The sequence below is a fragment of the Microcaecilia unicolor genome, chromosome 1, assembly GCF_901765095.1.
Source record: "Microcaecilia unicolor chromosome 1, aMicUni1.1, whole genome shotgun sequence".
NCBI classification, from domain to species: domain Eukaryota; kingdom Metazoa; phylum Chordata; class Amphibia; order Gymnophiona; family Siphonopidae; genus Microcaecilia; species Microcaecilia unicolor.
In genome coordinates this window covers 182,896,658-182,918,555 of record NC_044031.1, presented here as the reverse complement: position 1 = coordinate 182,918,555, position 21,898 = coordinate 182,896,658, and the positions used below count along the sequence as shown (strand labels likewise).

Genomic DNA, 21,898 nt, shown 5'->3' with positions numbered 1-21,898 from the left:
ATTACTGTTCTAAGGCATACCAGATGGCTCAGCAATTAATGTGTTAAGGTGAATTTGTATTTCTTGCTTTGTCATCAATAAAAATGTGTTGAAACAAACTTTGGTCCATTAGATATACTGTTTCCACATATCACTTGGACACAGGTTAAGCTAGTCTCATGGAATGTGAATGGAGTAACTTCTCCAATTAAGAGGCAAAACATTTTTACAAACCCTGAATCGCCATAAGACAGAGGTGGCCTTGCAACAGGAGACTTATCTACTGCAGAACACATGAAGTTCAATTCAATTTTTGTATACCACTAATATCCTCTTTCAAGGGTTTAGTGCGGTTCACATTCTAGGTGTGACAAAAGCAGATAGTGTTAGTGTGAGGTATGAGAAACATTAGAGACCATTGGTATAATGATGGGTGAAGGGTCTAGTTGAGACCCAGCTGTGCACTGAAAGGCTGGCTTTTTGATTCTATTTCAGAAGGATCTGGATGTTTTTGTGTATCAGTCATTGGCAGACCCTAATAGATTACTTCTTGTACAGGTTACTCTAAATAAACAGCAATTCCTTCCTTTGTAAACTTTATGGCCATAACATCTATGACAGCAAATTTATTAAAGCATTGATCCATGCTGTGCTCGAGCTGCCTGGTATTCCTGTTATATAATGGGAAGAGATTTTGATATGGTTCACACTGTGATTATAAATCGATCCCATGGGTCAATCGGGGAGATAGGGACTTCCACTAGGGGTATACCCTTAATTTATTCCAAGTTTAGAAGTTTTGGATATTTTGAGGACTCTGCATCCTAGTGAGAAAGATTATACCCACTTATCAAAAGCTCATAACTAACAACCCTGAACAGATTACTGGCTGCTTTCCAGGACACTTTTTTACCTCAGTGCAGGATACGGTGATAAGTGTTTCTGCCTATGCTTTGATATGGTGTACCGTTGAGATTGGGGTTTCTGGGGATAAAATTTATCATTGGAGATTTCATCCCCAGTTGTATTGGGACCCAGAATTTCACGATTATATCTTCCGCAAATTGCCAGATTACCAGATCCATGATGAAGATCACAACCACTCTTGTGCTTTTTTGGGAACGCGGCTAAGGCAGTCTTTTGTAGAGAGATATCAAAGATACTTACCTGTAGCAGGCATTCTCCAAGGACAGCAGGCGATTCTCACAAGTGGGTGATGCCGAGCCACATCGCCCAGTCCAGCATTTGCCATAGTAAATAAATTTTGAGAGTGTGAGCCGCGCTCCACCACGCATGTGCAAGAGCCTTCCTACCCATCGTGCGAACACTGTCTCCTCAATTTAATACTAAAGCAAAAAATAAAGTAAAAATAACAAAGGAGACAACTCCAAGGGGAGGTGGGAGGGATTGTGAGAATATAAAGCCTTCTGTCCTTGGAGAATACATGCTACAAGTAAGAATCTTCGCTTTCTCAGAGGACAAGCAGGCTTATATAGTCTCACAAGTGGGGAATCCATAGCATCCAGGCTCACCGAAAACATTGGTCAACTAGGCCTCACAATGGTGAGGACATTACACAGATTAGCCTGAAACTATATACAATCTTAATGAGTGAGTCCTGGAACAGAATAAAATTGGCCTAGGAGGGCGGAGTTGGATTCTACACCCCAAACAGATTCTGCAACACTGACTGCCCAAACAGACTGTCGCGTCGGGTATGCTGCTCAAGGCAGTAATGTGATGTGAATGTGTGGACCGAAGACCACGTCACAGCCTTGCAAATTTCTTCAATGGAGACTGAACTCAAGTGGGCTGACAAAGCCATAGCTCTGACATGAGCTGTGAAATGACCCTCAAAGCTAGCCCAGACTGGGCATAAGTGAAGGAAATGGAATAGTCTAGCCAAATTGAAATGGTGCATTTCCCGATGGCGACCCCCATCCTTTTAGGATCAAAAGAAACAAAAAGCTGGGTGAACTGTCTCTGGGGCCCTGTCCGCTCCATGTAGCAGGCCAAAGTGTGCAAGCTGGTTTCGCCAGGATGGGCATGAGGTCAGGGAAAGAATGTTGGCAAGATAATCGACTGGTTCAGATGGAACTTACAGTGTGTGCAGAGGACTACTCTGTTGTGATGAAACTTAGTATAAGGTGCATCCACTACTAAGGCCTGAAGCTCACTGACTCTACAAGCTGAAGTAACAGCCTCAAAGAAAACGACCTACCAGGCCAAGTACTTCAAATGACAGGAATTCAGTGGCTCAAAAGGAGCTTTCATCAGCTGGGTGAAAATGACGTTGAGATCCCATGACACTGGTGGAGGTTTGACAGGAGGCTTTGACAAAAGCAAACCTCTCATGAAGCGAACAACTAAAGGCTGTCCAGAGATGGGCTTACCTTTTACACACTAAGAACTAATTGCATTAAGGTGAATCCTTATGGAGTTGGTCTTACCAGAGACTGGTAGATATAGAACGTATTCAAGCAGGGTCTATGTAGAGCAAGTAAGAGGATCTAAGGCCTTGCTCACACACCAGACAGCAAACCACCTCCATTTAAAAAAAGTAATAACTTCGTGGAATCTTTCCTGGAAGCCAGCAAGAAAGACCAGGGAGACACCTTCCGAGAGACCAAAGGCAGCAAATTCTAGGCTCTCAACATCCAAGTTGTGAGAGTCAGAGACTGGAGGTTGGGATGTAGAAGTGACCCCGTTCTGAGTAATGAGGGTCGCAAAACACTCCAATCTCCACAGTTCTTCAGAGGATAACTCCAGAAGAGGGAATCATATCTGCCACGGCCAGTATTGCGTGATCAGAATCATGATTCCACAGTCTTGCCCGAGTTTCAACAAAGTTTTTCCCATTAGCGGTATTGAAACACCTATCCCCCAACTGAGGAGGAAGGAATCTGACGCTAGTCTGTCGTGGGCCTGAAGCACTGAACAGAACTGAAGGACCTTGTTGTTGATCTGAGTGGCAAAACCATCCACTGAGGGGGTGCCCCACACTCGGAAGATCTTGTGGGCTATGCCCATATTGAGAGACCACTTCTGCGGTCACATTACCCTGCTTAGCCTGTCAGCCAGGGTATTTGTTTGTGCCCGCCAGGTAAGTGCCTCAAAGGACCATGCCGTGTTGGCGAGCCCAATGCCACATCCAGACGGCCTCATGACACAAGAGGCGTGATCCAGTGCCCCCCTGCTTCTTGGTAGAATACATTGCAAATTGATAGTTTGGATGAGAACAATTTGATGGGATAGCCAATCTCTGAAAGCCTTTAGAGCATTCCATATTACCCGAAGCTCCAGGAGGTTGATCTGAAGATTAATTTAATGGGAGGACCAAGAACCCCATCCCAGGAGAGATGTATCCGTCATCAGCACTTTTTGTGGCTCAGAAATTTGAAATGGAAGTCGCAGAATCAAATTGGATCGAATTGTCCACCACTGAAGAAAGTGTTCAAGTTCTAGGAACACTTGGATGACATCTTCTAGACTCCCTGTGGCCTGATACCACTGAGAAGCCAGGGTCCACTGAGCTGATCTTGTATGAAGACCTGTCATGGGTGTAACGTACACTGTGGAAGCCATGCAGCCCAACAATCTGAACATCTGCCAAGCTGTGACCTGCTGAGAGGCACAAACCTTGGACGTTAAGGAGACAAGATTGCTCTCATTTCCAGGAGGTAGGCTTGAACCCTCGTCAAGCAGGGCTCCTATGAGCTCCAATCACTGGACATGGTGGAGATGGGACTTAGGGTAGCTTACAACGGGCCCTATTAGCTCGAGCACCCAAATAGTCATCCGCATAGACTCCCGAGCACTGTCCTCTGAGGTCTTCACCAGCCAACCGTCAAAATACAGGAGAACATGGACTAACACTCTGTGTAGTGATGCTGCAACTACTACTACTAATCATTTCTATAGCGCGGCAAGGCATACGCAGCGCTGTACACCATACACGAAAAGACAATCACTGCTCAAAGAGCTCACAATCTAAATAAGATAGGTAGACAGACAGAACAACTAAGGGGTAAGGGAATTAAAAAGGAGGGGTACAACTAAGGGGTAAGGGAATTAAAGAGGAGGAGTACAACTAAGGGGTAAGGGAATTAAAGAGGAAGGGTACAGGGCAAGTGATAAGTGGCTAGGAGTCAAAAGCAGTGTCAAAGAGGTGGGCTTTTAGCGTGGACTCGAAAACGGCCAAGGACGGGGCAAGACACACAGACTCGGGAAGTTTATTCCAGGCGTGAGGTGCAGCGAGATAAAAGGAACGGAGCCTGGAATTAGCAATACAGGAGAAGGGAACAGACAGGAGAGATCTATCAGCAGAGTGGAGTAGCCGAGGGGGGGGCATAGGGAGAGACAAGAGTGGAGAGGTACTGGGGAGCGGCAGAGTGAATGCACTTATAGGTCAGTAAGAGAAGTTTGAATTGAATGCGGAGACGGATAGGGAGACAGTGAAGTGATTTGAGGAGAGGGCTAACGTGAGCATAGCGACTTTGGCGGAAAATGAGTCGCGCAGCAGAGTTTTGGATTGATTGAAGAGGAGAGAGATGGCAAAATGGGAGGCCAGCGAGAAGCAGGTTGCAATAATCAAGGCGCAACGTGATAAGAGTGTGGACAAGGGTTCTGGTACAGTGCTCAGAGATGAAGGGACGGATTTTGCTGATGTTATAAAGAAAGAAACGACAGGTTTTGGCAATCTGCTGAATGTGAGCAGAGAAGGAGAGAGAGGAGTCAAAGATGACCCCAAGGTTACGAGCCGATGAGACAGGAAGAATGAGAGTGCCATCTACAGAAATAGAGAAAGGGGGGAGAGGAGAGGTGGGTTTAGGGGGAAAGATGAGAAGCTCGGTTTTGGCCATGTTAAGTTTTAGATGATGTTGAGACATCCAGGCAGCAACTACCACTAGACACTTGGTGAAGATCCTGGGAGCTGACGCGAGGCCAAAAGGCAACACGCAGTACTGAAAGTGATGTGATCCCAGCCAAAATCGAAGATACTTCTGGTAGGCTGGAAGTAGTGGGATGTGAGTATATGCATCCCTTAAGTCCAGAGAGCATAGCCAATATTTTCCTGAATCATTGGGAGAAGGGTGCCCAGGGAACCATTCTGAACTTTTCTCGGACTAGGAATTTGTTCAGGGCCCTTAGGTCTAGGATGGGATTTACCCCCCCCCCCCCCCCACCCACCCCCGTTTTCTTCTGCATAAGGAAGAACCTGGAATAGAATCCCTGCCCTTCTTCCCCTGATGGAACAGGTTCAACCACATGGCTCTTTAGGAGAGCGGCAAGTTCCACTGCAAGTACCTGCTTGTGCTGACAGCTGAACGAATGAGCTCTCAATGGGCAATTTGGAGGGCTGAGATGCCAACTGAGGGTGTACCCGAGAAGGGACTATTTACCCATCGGTTGGAATTTATAAGAGACCACTTTTGGTGAAAACATTTTAGCCTCCCCCCCCTGACCGGCAAGTCATTTGGGAAAGACGCTTTTACTGTGGCTATGCTCTGCTTGAGCCAGTCAAAAACTCATCCTTGCTTTGCCTGGGGAACAGTAGAAGCCTTAGGTGCAAGCTGTTGACATGAACGAGCTCGCTGGGGCTGTACCTGAACAGGCTAGAGTTATACCTACACCTAGGATACTAATAGGAACGCCTCCCTTGGCTTCCCAAAAGTCCTCCTCTAGCTGAGGAAGCTGATGCAGAAGACTCCCAGTGTGAGAGAGATAAGATACTATATCTGTGTGTGTGATTTGGTCAGCAACCTCCTCAACCTTCTCTCTAAAAAGGTTATCCCCCCCGGCATCCGCCAACCAATGCTGAACAGTGTGTTCCAAGTCAGAAACATGCAGCCATGACAGTCTGCACATTGCTATACTTTGAGCAGAGATCCTGGATGCCACATCAAAAGTGTAACTGCCCCTGGCCAAGAACTTTTGACACGCCTTCTGCTGCTTGACCAACTGGCAAAAAGGCTCGGTATGCTCTGGAGGGCGCGTGTCAATCAAGTCTGGCAACTGTAGCGCCGAGTTTCACAAGTAGACGCTCGTAAAGGGCTGGTAGGATTGTATGTGGGAGATGAGCATTGAAACCTGGTACATATTCCTCTCAAAAGAATCCAGGGTTCTAGCTTCACTGCCTGGGGGTGCCGAGGCATAGTCCCTAGAACTCCTGGCTCATTTAAGAGCGGATTCCACAAACATGGAATTGTGAGGCAACTGAGGCCTATCAAAACCAGATGTACCATGTATCCAATACTGGGTGTCGATCTTAGGCATAACAGAGACTGACAGAGGAGACTCCCAGTTCCTGACAAGGACTTCGTGGAGTACCTCGTGGAGAGGTACAGTCACAGCCTCCTTAAGAGATGTATGGTCCAGGACCTGGAGCATCTTGGTCCTGGGTTCATTCTCCATTTCCAAAGGAAATGAAAGGCTCTCCAGCGCAGACCTACTTTCAAGTGGAGGGGACGGTTCAGAGGGAATCCCATAAGACTCCTCTAAGGAAAAGCATCTGGGATCCTCCTCTGAATCCCATGAGAGCTCCTGTTCGGTCTCCCCATGAGATTGCCGAGACCAAACGTGCCTTGGTGCCAAGGAACCATATCCTCGAGAGAGGAGTCGAGAAGTCGACTCCCGCCTCAACTCTGGCAAAGCATCCTCCACCAACATCGAGGGACTGCCTGCTTAGGTGGCAGTCGAAATCGGGGCTGAAACCAGAGCTGGAAGCTGCACCACAGGCTGAGGGCCAGGAAGAGCCACAACGGGAGATGCAGTAGACGCAAGCACCCCCGATACTGATGCACACGGTTGCATAAGGCCACCCTGCAGCTGAAGGAGCAAAGCCCAGATGCACTCATCGAGGGCCGACACCAGGAAAGGCTGGGGTGCCGGCTGAGACACAGGTTTCAGAGCCACTGGGGTCGCCACGGGAGGCCTGCATAGCAGGAGGCCTCGAGACAGGTGGAGACCCACTTGATGCTGTCACGTCTGTGGCCGTGACCACCCTCAGCCTTACCTTCTTTCTGGGGGTCAGCAGCTCTGCTGGCTTCTGTCTGTGTTTGTCTTGTCTCTGACCTGGTGTGCTGGCTGCTTCCAGCATGAACCTGATTGCTTCACTAGACCTCACCTGTGTGGGCTATGTCTCTCTAGGGAGCCAGCATCTAAGATGGCTGCCACCGGCTCTGTGCCAGCTTCCAAGATGGCTCCTGCTTGTCTTTCCTGTGGGCTCACTTCCTGTGTGTGTCAAGCCTCTCTTTGGGGTCTGTGTACTTCCTGCTTCTGCCCTACTGCTGGTGACTCATCAGTGAGAGCCTTCATAAGGAAGTGCTGTGCTTGCAGTCAGGGACTTTGCATAAGTGTTATGCTCTTAGGCCAGGTCAGGTTAGTAAGTGTCTGCTGCACTACTGCTTAGCCTCTCTCTGGGTTCCAGCCCAGTTTCTTTCTGTGTCTGTGTCTCTGTTGTCCTTCCGTGGGGGGGTCTTCCCTGCCACTGTCTGTCTGTGGACTGCGGTCCTTCCTGGCTTACCCTGTGTTGGGGTGAAGCCTCTGTCTGTGGACTGCGGGTCCTTCCTGGCATACCCTGTATTTGGGGTGAAGCCTCTGTTCCTGGTTTACCCTGTGTTTGGGGTGAAGCCTCTGCTCCAGGCTTATCCTGTGTGTGTGGGGGGGGGGGGGAAGCCTCTGTTCCTGGCTTACCCTAGGTTGGGATGAAGCCTTTGTCCGTGTTTATTCTCTGTCTGTATGTATGCGAAGCCTCAGCCTTTGTGGGTTCCCCAGTCAGTGTGTGGAACGGCTGTGGCTTCAGACCCTTGGCCTGTTCTTCCTGGTTACTCTGTTTGCTGTGCTGCCTGCCCAGACCCTCGGCCTGTTATTCCTGGTTTGCTCTCTTTACCCTGAACCCTGCCTAGCCTGTGTGCCTGCCCTGCTTGTATATCCTGAGGGTATACCCTGAATCCTGTATCTGTCTGGCTAGTGTGTTTTCCTGGATGATTATTCCTGTATCCTGTCTCCACCTAGCTAGAGGGTTTACCCTGTGGGTATTCCCGGATCCCCGTTCTTCCTATTGTGTTGCTGCCCTAGTCCTTGCTCCTGCTAGCTTCTGTACGCCTTGTGTTCCTTGGTCTGTCTTCTGGGTCTTGCTTGTGGCTGTGCAGCAGCACACTGTCTGAGTCTAGTTCCGTGCCCTGTCGCCCTCGTGTATCCCAGACCCCGGGGTGGGTCCTCTGGATCTTCAGTTCCTGCCTTATCCTGCAAGTCCTGCCGGCCGCCTGCACTTCGGAGCTCAACTCCGGAGGAACAGTGGCTAGGTGCAGGTGAAGCTGTTCCTGTCTCATCTGTTCTAGTTGCCTGCCTTGTACTACTCCAGTCCAGAGTTCCAGTACTGCTCTTCTGTGTTTCCAGTCCCGGGGTGGTCTTGCCTGCCGCTCCTCGGCAGTGGCCCAAGGGCTCATGTACTCCAGTCCTGCCTCGAGGACCTGACAGAATGCCTAGGCCCTTGAGAACGCAACAGATGATTCACTGCTCCCAGCGGGTAAGGGTCTAGAAGCAGCCATGCTTACCAACACTGCCAATGCTGGTGCGATACTCGAAGTCGACGCCTCTCACCTCAATGCCGAGGAACCAGACTTTGCTCCAAAAATCCTCTCTCGTTGAGCCTCTCTGGAAATCTGGGTCTTCTTCTTCGTGCAAAGACAGAGAACACAGCAGGGCTATGGTCAGGCCGTAGACAGTATAGACACCAAGAATGGGAGTTCTTTCCCGAGGTAGTCCGATTGCATCGTGGACATAGAAGGAAACAAACTTTGTTGGCTAAGTGATTCGATTGTGCTTGAAAGAGGGGCAAGGCACGGAAAAAATAAAGGGAGAGACCCGAAAGTCAGGGCCTAAAAGCAGCCCAATGACAACAGAAAAAAAAAATAATAAAACTTAAAACCGGGCAAAACAATTTTAAAAGAAATTAAAGGAAGGGTAAAAAGGGGTCCAAAAAAAGGAGCCAAAGAGAAGATGGTAGGCAGCCAAAGAGAAGATTGTAGAAAAATAGCTAGAAGGCACAAAAATAGCTCTCAAAATCCAGGCGAGTGAGGAGAGGACAAGAAACTACACCTTCTCACGTGGAAAAAAAGAGAACCGAGACTACATTCATGCAACGTGAGGGAAGGCACCGACGCATGAGCGATGGAGCGCAGCTAGCATTCCACAAAGCTCTTTTTTTACTATGGCAAATCACCCACTTGTGAGAAGATAGAAGCCCGACTGTCCTCGAAGTATTCGGCTTACACTAGTTTTAAACTGAAGACAAAGGATAGGGAGATTTTAAGACTTGAGAAGCAACTAACCCAAACATGTATCCTTTATGGAAAGCACCCTACCCCGCAGCAAAGGCCATCTCTGTTGGCCACTGATGCTTCACATAATGAGCTGCTTCAGGCTTCAGCGCTGAAATCAATGCAATATTATAGATATCAATTGCATCTGCATGGCAAGTCTGGGAAGCTATTAGCTAAATTGGTTAACCAGTCCAGATGGCAACAATTAATTTCCCAGGTGAATAGTGGGCAGGGCATGTTGATGAGGACAGATTGTGAGACTGACTGCCTCAATTTTTTGGCATTATCAGTAACTTTACACCCGTCCTTCAGATGTAGACTTGGCAGGGGAGGTTTACCTGGAGAGTTTGGCTCTCCTGATGCATTCAGATAGTTTGAAAAGCAAACTGAAGGCACCTGTAATTGGGGATGAGCTGACACTAGCTATCCAAAGGCACCTGGACCTGATGAATTCCTTGCCAAATTCTATAAAGTTCTCTCCTTCGATTGTTCCCACACCAACATCTTTGTTTATGCCGTTTCTGGTTGATGGGGGCCTGCCTAGTTCATTGCAGCTTGCACAGATAATCATGCTCTTGAAGCCCAGGAAATATCCAATGCAGCCCATGTCCTACAGGCCAATTTTTTCTGTTAAACAGAGGCCAAAATTGATTGGCCAAAATCTTAGCGAATATTTGTCTGAAGTGATACCTTTGATAGCTGAGCCACAGGTGGGCTTTGTTCATGGCCATACAAATGTCAAAAATATACCTATCATTATTGCCTCTTTGGAGTATGTGGAACATTGAAAACGCCTTCTCTGCTAGTCAGTTTTGATGCAGAGAAAAGGGCAACTTTGTGTAGATATGGTATGGAATGGGGATTTTTTTTACAGGTTGTACAAGCTTTGTATGCATCTCCACAGGCAGTATTCTGGGTGGAGTTTGTGTTCAATCTTTTGAAATACTAAGAGGCATGAGTCAGGGGTGTCCTTCTGTCTCCCTTATTTTTTTTTCCTAGATCCTTTGATACAGGAGATTATGGGTAATCCGGGCATCAAAACACTGCTAACTGAGCAACACGTGTTTAACTTGTCTGCTTTTGAGGGGGAGGAGCCAAGATGGCGGTCTGACCGTTTGGTTGTCTCTCAATCGTCTGCTGTTCGCTTGCAAGTCATTGTTCTTCATGCCTCATAGGAAGAGAAAGGGATTGGTGAAAGGCCAACTGCCACTGGTCAGACCATCTTCCCCAATTCAGCAGTGGATAGAAAGATACACAACTGCAAGTTCACAAGCAGTTGGAGTGATTGAGCCCTTGCTGAGAGCCGAAGGAAGAGCTCCCCGGGCAACTGAAACATCATTGTCGCCTCCTGAACGTAATCCCCCTCCGTGTCCTGCTTATGCTGGGAGAAATGCAGGGGCCCTGAACTTGGAAGTCGAAGAAATCAGGACTCCATTGGGCAGTGCACAAACCCAGGGATCAGGGAGAGAGAACAAGGAGCTATTAGCTCCCAGGGAGATTAACCTCGAGGCTATTTGGACATCTTTACAAGATCTGACTGAAATGGTAACAAAAACAGCCCAAGACACATCAACATTGTGAGTAAAGTTGATTTCTTAACTCAATCTGTGGAAAATACTAAGCAAGAATCTAAGAACTAGATTATGCAAATTCAACAAGATATAAAAGAAATTGAAAACACAGATGAAGTACTGATAAAAGATAAAATTATCATTAACAGAAAAATTGAACAATTGGAAAACTTTAATAGACGTTTAAACTTAAGAATCCTCAATTTTCCTGTGGTGGAAGGTATAAATCAAATGGAACTATTTAGAAAATACCTAACAGATGTGTTACCTTATCCAAACTCAGCTATTCCTCCGGTGAATAAAATACATTATTTGCCATTGTGGCCACTAACTGGAACAGAATCTTCAAAAATGGAAAATATACCAACTGAACCATTGAATATATCAGCTTTATTAGAAGACTCTTTCTGACGTTACTCAGTGAAGAACTTTAATTGTGTCTTTAGTATTTGAGCAAGATGTGAATTCGATTATAAAATACTTCAAAAACTCTTTAAAAAAATTTTGAGGACAGAGGATTTGGCTCTTCCATGACGTCACAAAACCAACACAGGAAAGAACAAAAATCTGGGGGCAACATTTTCTTTAGTATATCCACCTGATGAAGTTCTTGAGGATAAAATATGTCTTTTTTGAACCGGATCAGCTTCAAGTTTTCTTAGATAGTAAAAAGATTCCAGATAATCAAGAGGTTTAGAGAATAAGATTTCTAATTAAGATTAAAAGTATGTGAACTGACCAGGCCATTTTCCTTAAATTGGTGTTACTATATAAATATCTCATTTATAAAGCTCCCCCCACCTTTTTTTCTTCTTTTTATGTATTGTACTAGACTACAGTCATCTCTGTATTACTGTTTGCAAGTGACCCTTGTAAAATGAAAGATTATAAGTAAATTTTTTAAAAAAGTCTGCTTTTGAGGACAACTTGGCTCATGTTATGGAACCTCGGTTGTCTTGGTCGGTGTTGATGGAATGTTTTACTATGTATAGTGATTTCTCAGGCTTTTTAAGATGAACCTAGGAAAATCCTTGCATTACCAATGATAAGCTCTGTTCAGGGAAATTGGAAGGGCCCTTTTCCTCTGCAATTGGAGACTACATCTGTTCATTATTTGGGAATATAATTGCCTTTTAAAACATCTTTGCTTTGTGATATCAACTTGTCTATTTTGATGGACCAATACTAGGGAGTTTCTAATTTGGAGGCCTCTTCCCTTATCGGTTCATGGTAAAACTCATCTATTTCACATGGTTTTATTTCCCAAATGGTTTTATATAATTCAGCTCCTACTGCTCAAAGTGTTGAAGTGTGATTTAAATTTATTGCAGAAAACTTGTCTACATTCTACTGGAATGGTAAAAAACCTAAAATAGCCTTTAAATATCTGTTTCTTGGCAATATGGAAGCATGGGTATTCCAGATCTTCACAAATATAAACAGGTCTGTTTACTGAGGCATCTTGGGGACTGGATTCTTGGAGAACAAGTGTATACACATCGGGCTTATGAAGCCGCTTTTTACTATCCATGCAGCGCTCATTGGGTTCCTTACCCCAATATCTACATAGGAGTGTCGTCCTTTGTGCCTTGCAGGAGGAATGGCAGAATTTGGACACACTTATGGGGTGGGGGAATCCAGGGATTTTGGATCAGCTACCTATTCAGGGTGTCGCCATACAACGGTCCTGAGGGTCCCGGCAAGCCATGCCTCCATCAACCAGTACCATAATCTTCTTGGTGACTGCCAAAACTACAACGTTCACGATCGGGGTCTTACTAGGCTTGGATGTCATCTCTGATATCCTGATGCATTGGAAAATACTTAGTAGAAGTGCAAATCCCTGTCACCAAGGGGTTCACCTTATGGGTCACCGGAGCCTCCTGCTCCTCCTCAAAATTAAGTCAATGACACCAAGAAAATAAGGTCCTGCAAGTCCTCTTTATGAAAGATCCACACCACCTGGTGGCATCATCCCCAGAAGGAACCCATTCCTCCTCACCTAAAAAATCTCCATCTTCAAATTCCTACTCATCACCGCCCCCCCAAAGGGACTGTCTCAAACTCCATGGCAGCCCCATCTTGCTCCTCACAGAAAGTCCTGGGAACCTGACAGGGACCTCCCTAGAAGGCCCCGGATCCACCTCCGACATGGGATTCGCTTGCTTGAGAAAAAACACCTTGTACACTGCCAGTACAAATTCCGGAGGAAAATCCCTCTCAGGAAATCCTCACTGCAGTTCAGTGGACTCCTTCTGCGCTACAGAGGCCTGCCCTGCTAGACACACAGGCCACTCTTCCACAATGGACTGCGCTTCCATGATGGCAGACTTTCCCACTGAAACCGTAACCGCTCTGACAGAACAGCCCAACTCTAAAACCAGAGTCACTACCACACCGTCCACCATTCCTCTCGCAGAGTCAGCTGACTCCAATGGGCCCACAGTGTCCACTACCATAGAAAACAAACACTCCAGCAGTGGTAAGACCTCGCCACTGGCAAACAGAACACCGATGCAGCTTCTTTGCCATAGCGGAGACTAACCCACGGGCCTAAGACTCTGCAGGGAAACAGCCAGAAATGAAAGAGCAGACAGCATCTATGCCATTTTCTACTTTTTTTTTTAAACCGTACACCACCTTTTTTCTTTAACCAAGAGTGGCACAGTGGCTGTTCCCCGCAGCCCAACAGCATACTTCCCAGCAATACAGCACAAAATACCCCAGTCCCACAGGCAATCAGGGAAGCTCAGGGATAGAAGAAGGGAGAAGGGACTCGACCAAGCAAGTTTGCACCCCCCCAGGCACTACACAACCCCTGCGGGTCTCAGACTCAGCAGGCAAAGGGAACCCAGCAGTGCACAGATAGAACTAGAGACTTTTGTTTTTAATTGATAAAGAACGGACTTCTTTCTTTTTTTTTTTTTTTAATCAATAAAGAACTAGAAAGAAAGAAAAGAAAAATACAGAATGACACTAAAGGGCTTACCACATCTTCCTGCTGTTGGAGACTGAAAAATACTGAGACTTTCAGGGGCTGAGCAGAGCTCTTATTGGCTCTCTCAAGAATCAGCATTCTCAGTCTCCACCTGCTAGAAAGCGTGCACAACCCACCAGTCATTCTGAGCCAGTCCAGAGGGACGTTAAGGAAACTACAGTTTTATTTACAAAACAAATTACTAGAAAAAGATCATAAAAACCAGTAATGCTAATCTTGCTTACCTTGCCCAGGGCACCAGGTTGTGGACCACGCAATCCTGTTTGCCCTCCCATTTGAGGAGAGCCTTGCTGAAGCGTCTCCGCCAGCAAGTTACTGGCATTGCCCATTCCTGGGTTGGGATAAGGCATGTTGGGCCGCCCCCTTCCAATTCCAATTGAGCCATTCAAAACTTGTCCCTGCATCATGCCCTGGCCATTTCCAGCTGCCATCAAGCCCGGATTCATGGTAGCACTGATGCCTGATGACATTCCCATGCTAGAGGGGTTGACTGGACTGGACATCATGCCTGTAGAAGAAGTGGCATTCATAGACTGTGCTGTGGGGCCTTGGTTTGGACCACCGGCACCCATGCCCATGCTGGGAGAATTCAAACCTGGCTGGGTCATGGGGCTTTTGATCATATTGTTTAAGAGTCCCATGCTAGGGCTATTCTGGGGAATTTGGCCACCACCAACCCCCATGTTGATGTTGGAAGAGCTTCCAGCTCTGAGCAATTCAGATAACTGTTTGTGTTTGGACGCAGCATCCTGGACCATGTTCAGGCTGGTGTGCAGCTGGTTGATGTCACCGCCATTTGAGAGTCCAAATTCATTGGAATTGATCAATTCATCAGGCAAGTCATGTTCCAGGTCGAAGAGAGACCCAAAATCTGCAAGTTCAAAAAACACACATTAGAAACATTTATTGCAAGTTACAGAAAAAAAAGTGTTACATCTTCTCAAAGTACTCCTACACTATTTCAATGTCTTTCACTCTCCCTTACCAATTGAACAAAGAATTACAAATCTCATTCCCTTCTTTCCTAGCAGCAAATACTTCTCTTTCTTCCATGTTAAGAGCTCTGTCCATTTCTCAGCCCTGAAACAACTTCACTACTAATCTGATTTTACACACTTAAAAGATTATAAAAAGTACCAAACCCACATCCTTGCTATCACAGCTTGCATGTCTTTCAGATATAGTACCCCATTTATTCAAATTCCCACAATTAGCAGGGCACCAAAGCATGAATTCAATTACTATAGGGACTACTGATGATCGCAAGGAATTTGAGCTTCCATAGATTAATAAGCAAAGGATAGTATAACAAGCTGTACACAAGATCATTTACAAAAGTCTAGTCTATCATAAACTTACTACACACTTAAAACTTGCAAAAAGTGAGGTCAATTAAATTAGAAGATAAAGCAGTCACCCAGGGTATCTAAGCACAAAAAAGCCACCATTAGACTCATTTTCTCTACAGATCTCTCTCTCCTTCAGCAACCATCTTGCCTCTTGACCAGTGCTGTCCAAATTATGTCTGGCTGAGACCCTATTATAACAGCTCCAGAAGTCATGTGACCCCACCTCTAGGTTTTCTCCTAAGACTCTGCTCCCAGCACACTACTGCAGTCCCTGCCGCCTAACAAGTTCACACAGGCCAAGCAATAGTGACCCATCGACCTGCTCAGACCAATAACATAAGTGAGGTTTTAGTTATTTGCGGATGTAGTAATGATCCTATTTGGCGTTGTGACCTACTGCTTGGGAACCACTGCCGTAGACCTTTTCAACATCACCACCACTCAAATGAACCATGACATGCAAGAGTGAGCACACAACCATGCAAGTCAGCACACGCTCTCAGGCCCTCCCCATCCACCTGCAGCATTTCCTATTTAAAAAAAAAAAAAAAAAAAAAACTCTCGGACTGGGACAGGTCTGAATGCATTCACTGGCTCAGACTATTGCCATTCTCTTATGGTTGGGTGCTTCAACCAGAGGTCACATCCAAAATTATACCTCCACTGATCCTCCAAACTGCAGAATCCACAGCAAGCTGCAGAATCCACAACTATTGTTTTTACAATTTCTCCCAACTGCTTCCAATTAAGAAATTCCCCATGCATCTGTCAAGTTCAAGAGGGGAGAAAAGGATAAGAGTATAATCTGTAACTTGTTGGATCCATATGAGAAAAGGAGAAATTAGGTCTTACCTGATAATTTTCTTTCCATTAGTTCTTCACATTATTCCAGGACATGTGGGTAGTCATGTCCATCGACCAGCAGATGGAGATACAGAATACAGAATTGAGCACTACTACATAGGCTCCTGCTAGCAGCCCAGTTCCTCAGTATCGGTCCTCAAACAATGAAAAAAAAAAAAAAAACACACAGAATCAGGTACATAGTCAGCAACCAACCGAGCCAGCCATAAGAACGCACTGAAGGCTAAGCCCCAACTGGACCAAAAGACAGAGCACAGAGGTGCCAAGGAGGGCATTGAGCCACAGGAGGGATCCTGGAATAGTGTGAAGAACTAATGGAAAGAAAATTATCAGGTAAGACCTAATTTCAACTTCCATTACATTATTTCTCACTATTCCAGGATGCGTGGGATGTTCAAAAGCAATCCTTACGAGGGTGGGCAGTCGACCTAGCTGCACGCAAAAATGATGTCCCAAACGCAGCCTCAGCCCGCACAGACACATCCACTCTATAATGCTTACTGAAGGTATGCAGCGAAGTCCATGTCGCCGCCCTACAGGTACACTGGAGTCCTACACTGGAGAGGAAAGGGAGGTCTCCACCCAAGATGTAATGAGCCTTCAAAACCTGCAGCAGAGACTTAACTTGCAAGATATAGGCTGAGGCCACTGCACCCTTCAACCAGCAGGTAATGGACGCCATGGACACCATAAAGCCCAACGTCTGCTTACCAAAGAACACAAAGTCTATCCGAACAACAAAAGTCATTGGTAGCCTCCAAGTAATGCATGAGAGCCCTCCAAACGTCCAGAAGCCTCAACGAGGCAAACTGGTCTCCCACATCTTCCCAACGGAAGGAAGATCCACGGATTAATACGGAAGGCCGAAACCACCTTGGACAAGAAGGAAGGGACTGTCCAAACTGAGACCCCTGCCTCCGAAAAAAAAACTGAGAAAAGGATCTCTACAAGAAAGCGCCTGAAGCTCCAAGACATGGCGGGCTGACATAATCGTCACCAAGAACGCTGTCTTTAGTGTGAAATCTTTCAGGGTAGCCTTGCGAAGAGGCTCAATCGGGGAGCGCTGAAGCACCACAGAACCAGATTAAAGTCCCATTCTGGAAAGAGTGACCGGAAGGGCATCTTAATGCAACCCACCCCTTTCAGAAAACACAGTACATCAGGATGCGCTGCCATAGACAAGTTCTGCAAGCAACCCTAAAAGCAAGCCAGAGCATCCACCTGAACCTTCAAGAAACCCAGCGCCAGCCTCTTGCGCACCCCCTCCTGTAAGAACACTAGCTTGTGACCAACAAAAGAAGCAAAGGGGTCCAAACTCCTCTCCACACACCAGCTCTCAAACCCACGCCAGACTCAGGCATACAAATAGTAAGTAGAGCTCTTCCAGGCCTGGAACAGGAAAACAATGACTGAATTCGAATAGCCCTTCATCCTCAGCCTAACCCTCTCAAGGGCCAAGCCATAAGACCAAAAGGGGAAGGATCCTCCATGGCCACCGGCACGAGTGAAGCACAGTGGCTATGCGTCCAGAAGCCACACAAGATTCATATACCATGGTCACTTCATCCAGTCCAGGGTCACCAGGACCACCCTGCCCCGATGGACTGCCACCCACCTCAACAACCTGCCTATCATTGGCCTTGGAGGAAAGACATACAGTACGCCCCCACTCAGCCACGGTTACAGCAGGGCATCCAGACCCAAAGAGTTCCTTTCCCTGCGATGGCTGAAGAACTATAAAACCTTGGCATTGGCCTTTGTGGCCGTGAGATCCAGTTACGGGACACCCAACGACTCACCACCAGCTGAAACACCCTGCCCGACAGCTCTCATTCACCAGGATCCAGAGCATGCAGACTAAGAAAGTCAGCCTCTACATTGAGCGACCCTGCAATGTGAACAGCAGAAACAGATGTCTCTCTTCCCAGGCCGTCAACAAGCTGGACTGCACAACTAGCTGACTGCTGCGAATCCTCCCCCCCCCCCCCCTCCATCAGCAGGGCAAAGGCCTCCAGAGCTCTCAAGTTCCAGCCACTGATGGGCCAACACGCCTCCACTGGAGACCAAGAGGCAGGCGCCCCCCCCCCCCCACCCCACATACACACAATGGGCGCTCCAGCCTGACAAGCTGTCTGGCTGCCAGCGTCTAGAGGAGCTGAACGCTGTAGTCCTCTGAAACTGGAGACCATCGATTGAGCAAAGACTGGTGCCCCAAAACCAGGCACGTATCGAGCCCACAGAGAGACCTGAGCAAGGTCTCTCTGGGAGTCACTGAGGCTTGAACTACCCCCAGCTTTTTAACCAAATTGCTGAGGTCCTCCCTAAACAGCAATTTTCCTGTAAAGGGCAACCTAACCAGATTGGCCCTAGAGGCAGTATCCGCTGCCCAAGCCCTGAGCCAATGTTGACGCCTCACGGAGACTGCCACTGCCATACCCTTGGTCGAATGTCAAACGGCGTCCGCCAGATAAGCTAAGCACATCTCCAACAGGGCCACCCGGGGACCGCTTCGGAAGATGGACTTCTGGTGCCACTGCAAACAAGCACACGTGACAAAGGAGTTACAAATGGACACCTGCGGCCACCGCAAAGGCTTATTCCAACTTCCTATCCTGCAGGTCTCTGGACACCTGCAGCCCCCGCAAAGGCCTATTCCAGCTTCCTATCCTGCAGGCCCTCTCAAGGCTATGTTGCCTTCAACCGGCAAGGTAGTCTTTCCTGGTGACTACCATCACCAACGAGACCACCTTAGCAAAGACAAACTTCCAGCACTAAAGGATAGAGATGGGTCATGGCACACCCCACCTTTACGCCCACGTCAGGCATGCTCCACTCCACAGTAATTGGATCCTGAATATCTGGATGTATAGGGAATGCCTTGGACGGGCCCTATAACCCTTCATAGGGCTTGCCAATTATGGAGCCCCATGGGCACCTCAATGGAGAGTGCTGCCAGCGACTCAGATATGAGGGAGCCCAACACCTCCTGCTGAAACAGTCTGAGCACCTGAGGATCACTCCCCTCCCCCAGAGGGAGCTCCCCCTTCCTCAAAAGGCTCTGCCAGGGAGGGTCCCTCCAAACAAAACAACACAACCTCTGATTGAGAAGAGATCTGAGACCAAGTCTTCCGGTGGTCATCAGTAAGATCCGTTCGTGACCTTTTGGGAGCCAGGAGGGACACGCCAACATCCACAAGCCTCAGGGCCACCAATCCCGTTTGGGGAGAGGCACCCTGTTTCAGCAGGTATGCCTGGTGGAGCAGGAGGACAAACTCCAGAGAGAAAGGCAGACCCTGACCAGGCCCCTCCCCCCTAAAGGGAGCACCACCTCCACCACCACTAGAGCAGGAGCACCTTGTTCAGCCCAAAACAAAATGGCAATCGCTCTCCAGCATTGTGCATGTCTGATTGGTGCCAACAAGTCAAAGATTTTATGGCCTTCTCCAAGGAGCCCAGAGACTCTTGTGGGGCTCCCAGTAGAAACCTGTCAGGTTTTGAATGGATCTCTTCGTCATGAGAGACCTGATCTCCAGGGCAGTGTTTTCTCACAAAGGCACCATTCACTTTGGTCTAAGATTTCTGGAAGAGACAGCAGTTTACGAAGGAGGGCGACAACAAAGTGCAACATCCTTCAATACAACCCTCTCACTCACTTCCACCAGGACTGTCAATGGCCATGGCAGTGAAAGGAGAAATTAGGTCTTACCTGCTAATTTGCAGGACCTTCTATAAAAATGGCGGTGTTTCCCGCCGACATAGAAAACCCGCAGTTGTCAAAGCTTCCCCAGCATCCAAGAAAGCACAAAGGCAGACGGTCTGCAAGCTCCAAGATGGAAAATACACAAAGCAGATAGTTAAGAACGTAATTTATTAACACAATCCAAATAAAAATTATATATATATATACACACACACACATATAAATAGCCCGACACAGGCCGTGTTTCGCCCAGCAGGGCTGCTTCAGGGGCTACACAAAAATCCTCTACTATCACATAGGAAAAATTGTATTGGATAATTTCAGAAATATAATGTGCAAACGATCACCGTTGGAAAAAAACAGCTCTCCGAGAGGGGCCAAAAAGACATGACATTCCGTCTACCTGGCGTCTCTTGTCTCTGGAAAAGCTGAAAAAGCAGGACCCACAGTGAGCCAGCCAAGAGCAGGGAGGACTGGGGGAAGGGAGAACAACCAGCACCAAAGCAAACGAGGAGAGAGACAAGATGGCGGCGGTTCCGGCAAAAATGGGAGCCACCGACAAAGCTGAGCCTGCCGCTACAGAATCAGCCGAAATGGACCCCCCCCCCCCCCCCCCCCCTGCCGTCGCTGAGGACGAAGACGACGTCCCTACCCCTTCCCCGAAGCTTCCACAGCGGTGCAGAATTAACACCCCACCGCTGACAGACTAAACAGCACCGGAGTTACTCAGCCATCACTATTAAATTATTTTATATTTCTTTAAAGCGATACACACAGTCCAGCACAGCAGAGGCAAAACACAGGGAAAATCAAAACAGATGCTGTAATGCCTGATACGGCAAGGAAACAAAACAATCTGCGCTCTGACCTTAGAATTATTTTTTTTTTTTTTACTTGTGGCTGCCTCTCCCTGCCGCTAAGGCTTTTCCCCTGAGGAGCCTGAGGAAGCTGATAATGTACAGAATAGACTGACTGTACAGAAAAATTAACTGAGCTATAATTATTTTTTTTTTCCATTATTTACTTTCAATGCAGAATCAATGAGGCTGTCTCTCCTGGCTTACAGGACACCCTTCTGAGAAGGGGCTGAAGCAGTGCCAATTAAACTTCAGTCCCTAAATCAAACATTCTCCAGCAACATATTCCAGAGTTTAATTACGCGTTGAGTGAAGAAAAATGTTCTCCGATTTGTTTTAAATTTACTACATTCCAGCTTCATCGCATGCCCCCTAGTCCTAGTATTTTTGGAAAGCGTAAACAGACGCTTCACATCTACCCGTTCCAGTCCACTCATTATTTTATAGACCTCTATCATATCTCCCCTCAGCCACCTTTTCTCTAAGCTGAAGAGCCCTACCCGCTTTAGCCTTTCCTCACAGGAAAGTCGTCCCATCCCCTTTAACATTTTCGTCGCCTGTCTCTGTACCTTTTCTAATTCCACTATATCTTTTTTGAGATGCGGCCACCAGAACTGAACACAATATTCAAGGTGCGGTCGCACCACGGAGCGATACAAAGGCATTATAACATCCTCATTTTTGTTTTCCATTCCTTTCCTAATACTACCTAACATTCTATTTGCTTTCTCGGCCGCAGCAGCACACTGAGCAGAAGGTTTCAACGTATCATCGACGACGACACCTAAATCCCTTTCTTGGTCAGTGACTCCTAACGTGGAACCTTGCATGACGTAGCTATAATTTGGGTTCCTCTTTCCCACATGCATCACTTAACAAAAGGTTTTCAAATATAAAATTTCATTCTCCTAATATTTTCCATTAGTTCACAAATTGAGTGTGAAGTTGATGATTTTTGCAAAAATGCCAAAAATAGGGTATTTTTAGCCTACTTTTACAAAAAAAGACCTTCTGGAAACTCTTTTTAATCACTTTCATTAGAAAGAGCATGTTTCAAACCCCTTAAAAAAGTAGGGTTGGTTTTTCATCGCTGGCATATAAGGCCCTAGAAATAAAGTTGAGGATGTTGCTATCGCAACATCATATACTTCAACATGCATTTTTCTATATGGGTTATCAATAGAAATCAAACAAAATAAAACATGGAAAAGAAAATAAGATGATACCTTTTTTATTGGACATAACTTAATGCAT

At 46.9% G+C, this 21,898-nt stretch overlaps 1 protein-coding gene across 1 annotated transcript in view; it reads right to left on the bottom strand.

Annotated features, from left to right (window-relative positions):
* The window catches only part of EP300 (E1A binding protein p300), a 507,140-nt gene that overhangs the window by 449,385 nt on the left and 35,857 nt on the right, over nt 1-21,898 (bottom strand). The window contains 1 exon segment of the mRNA XM_030203013.1: nt 14,099-14,745. Coding sequence (XP_030058873.1) covers nt 14,099-14,745 — 647 coding nt within the window.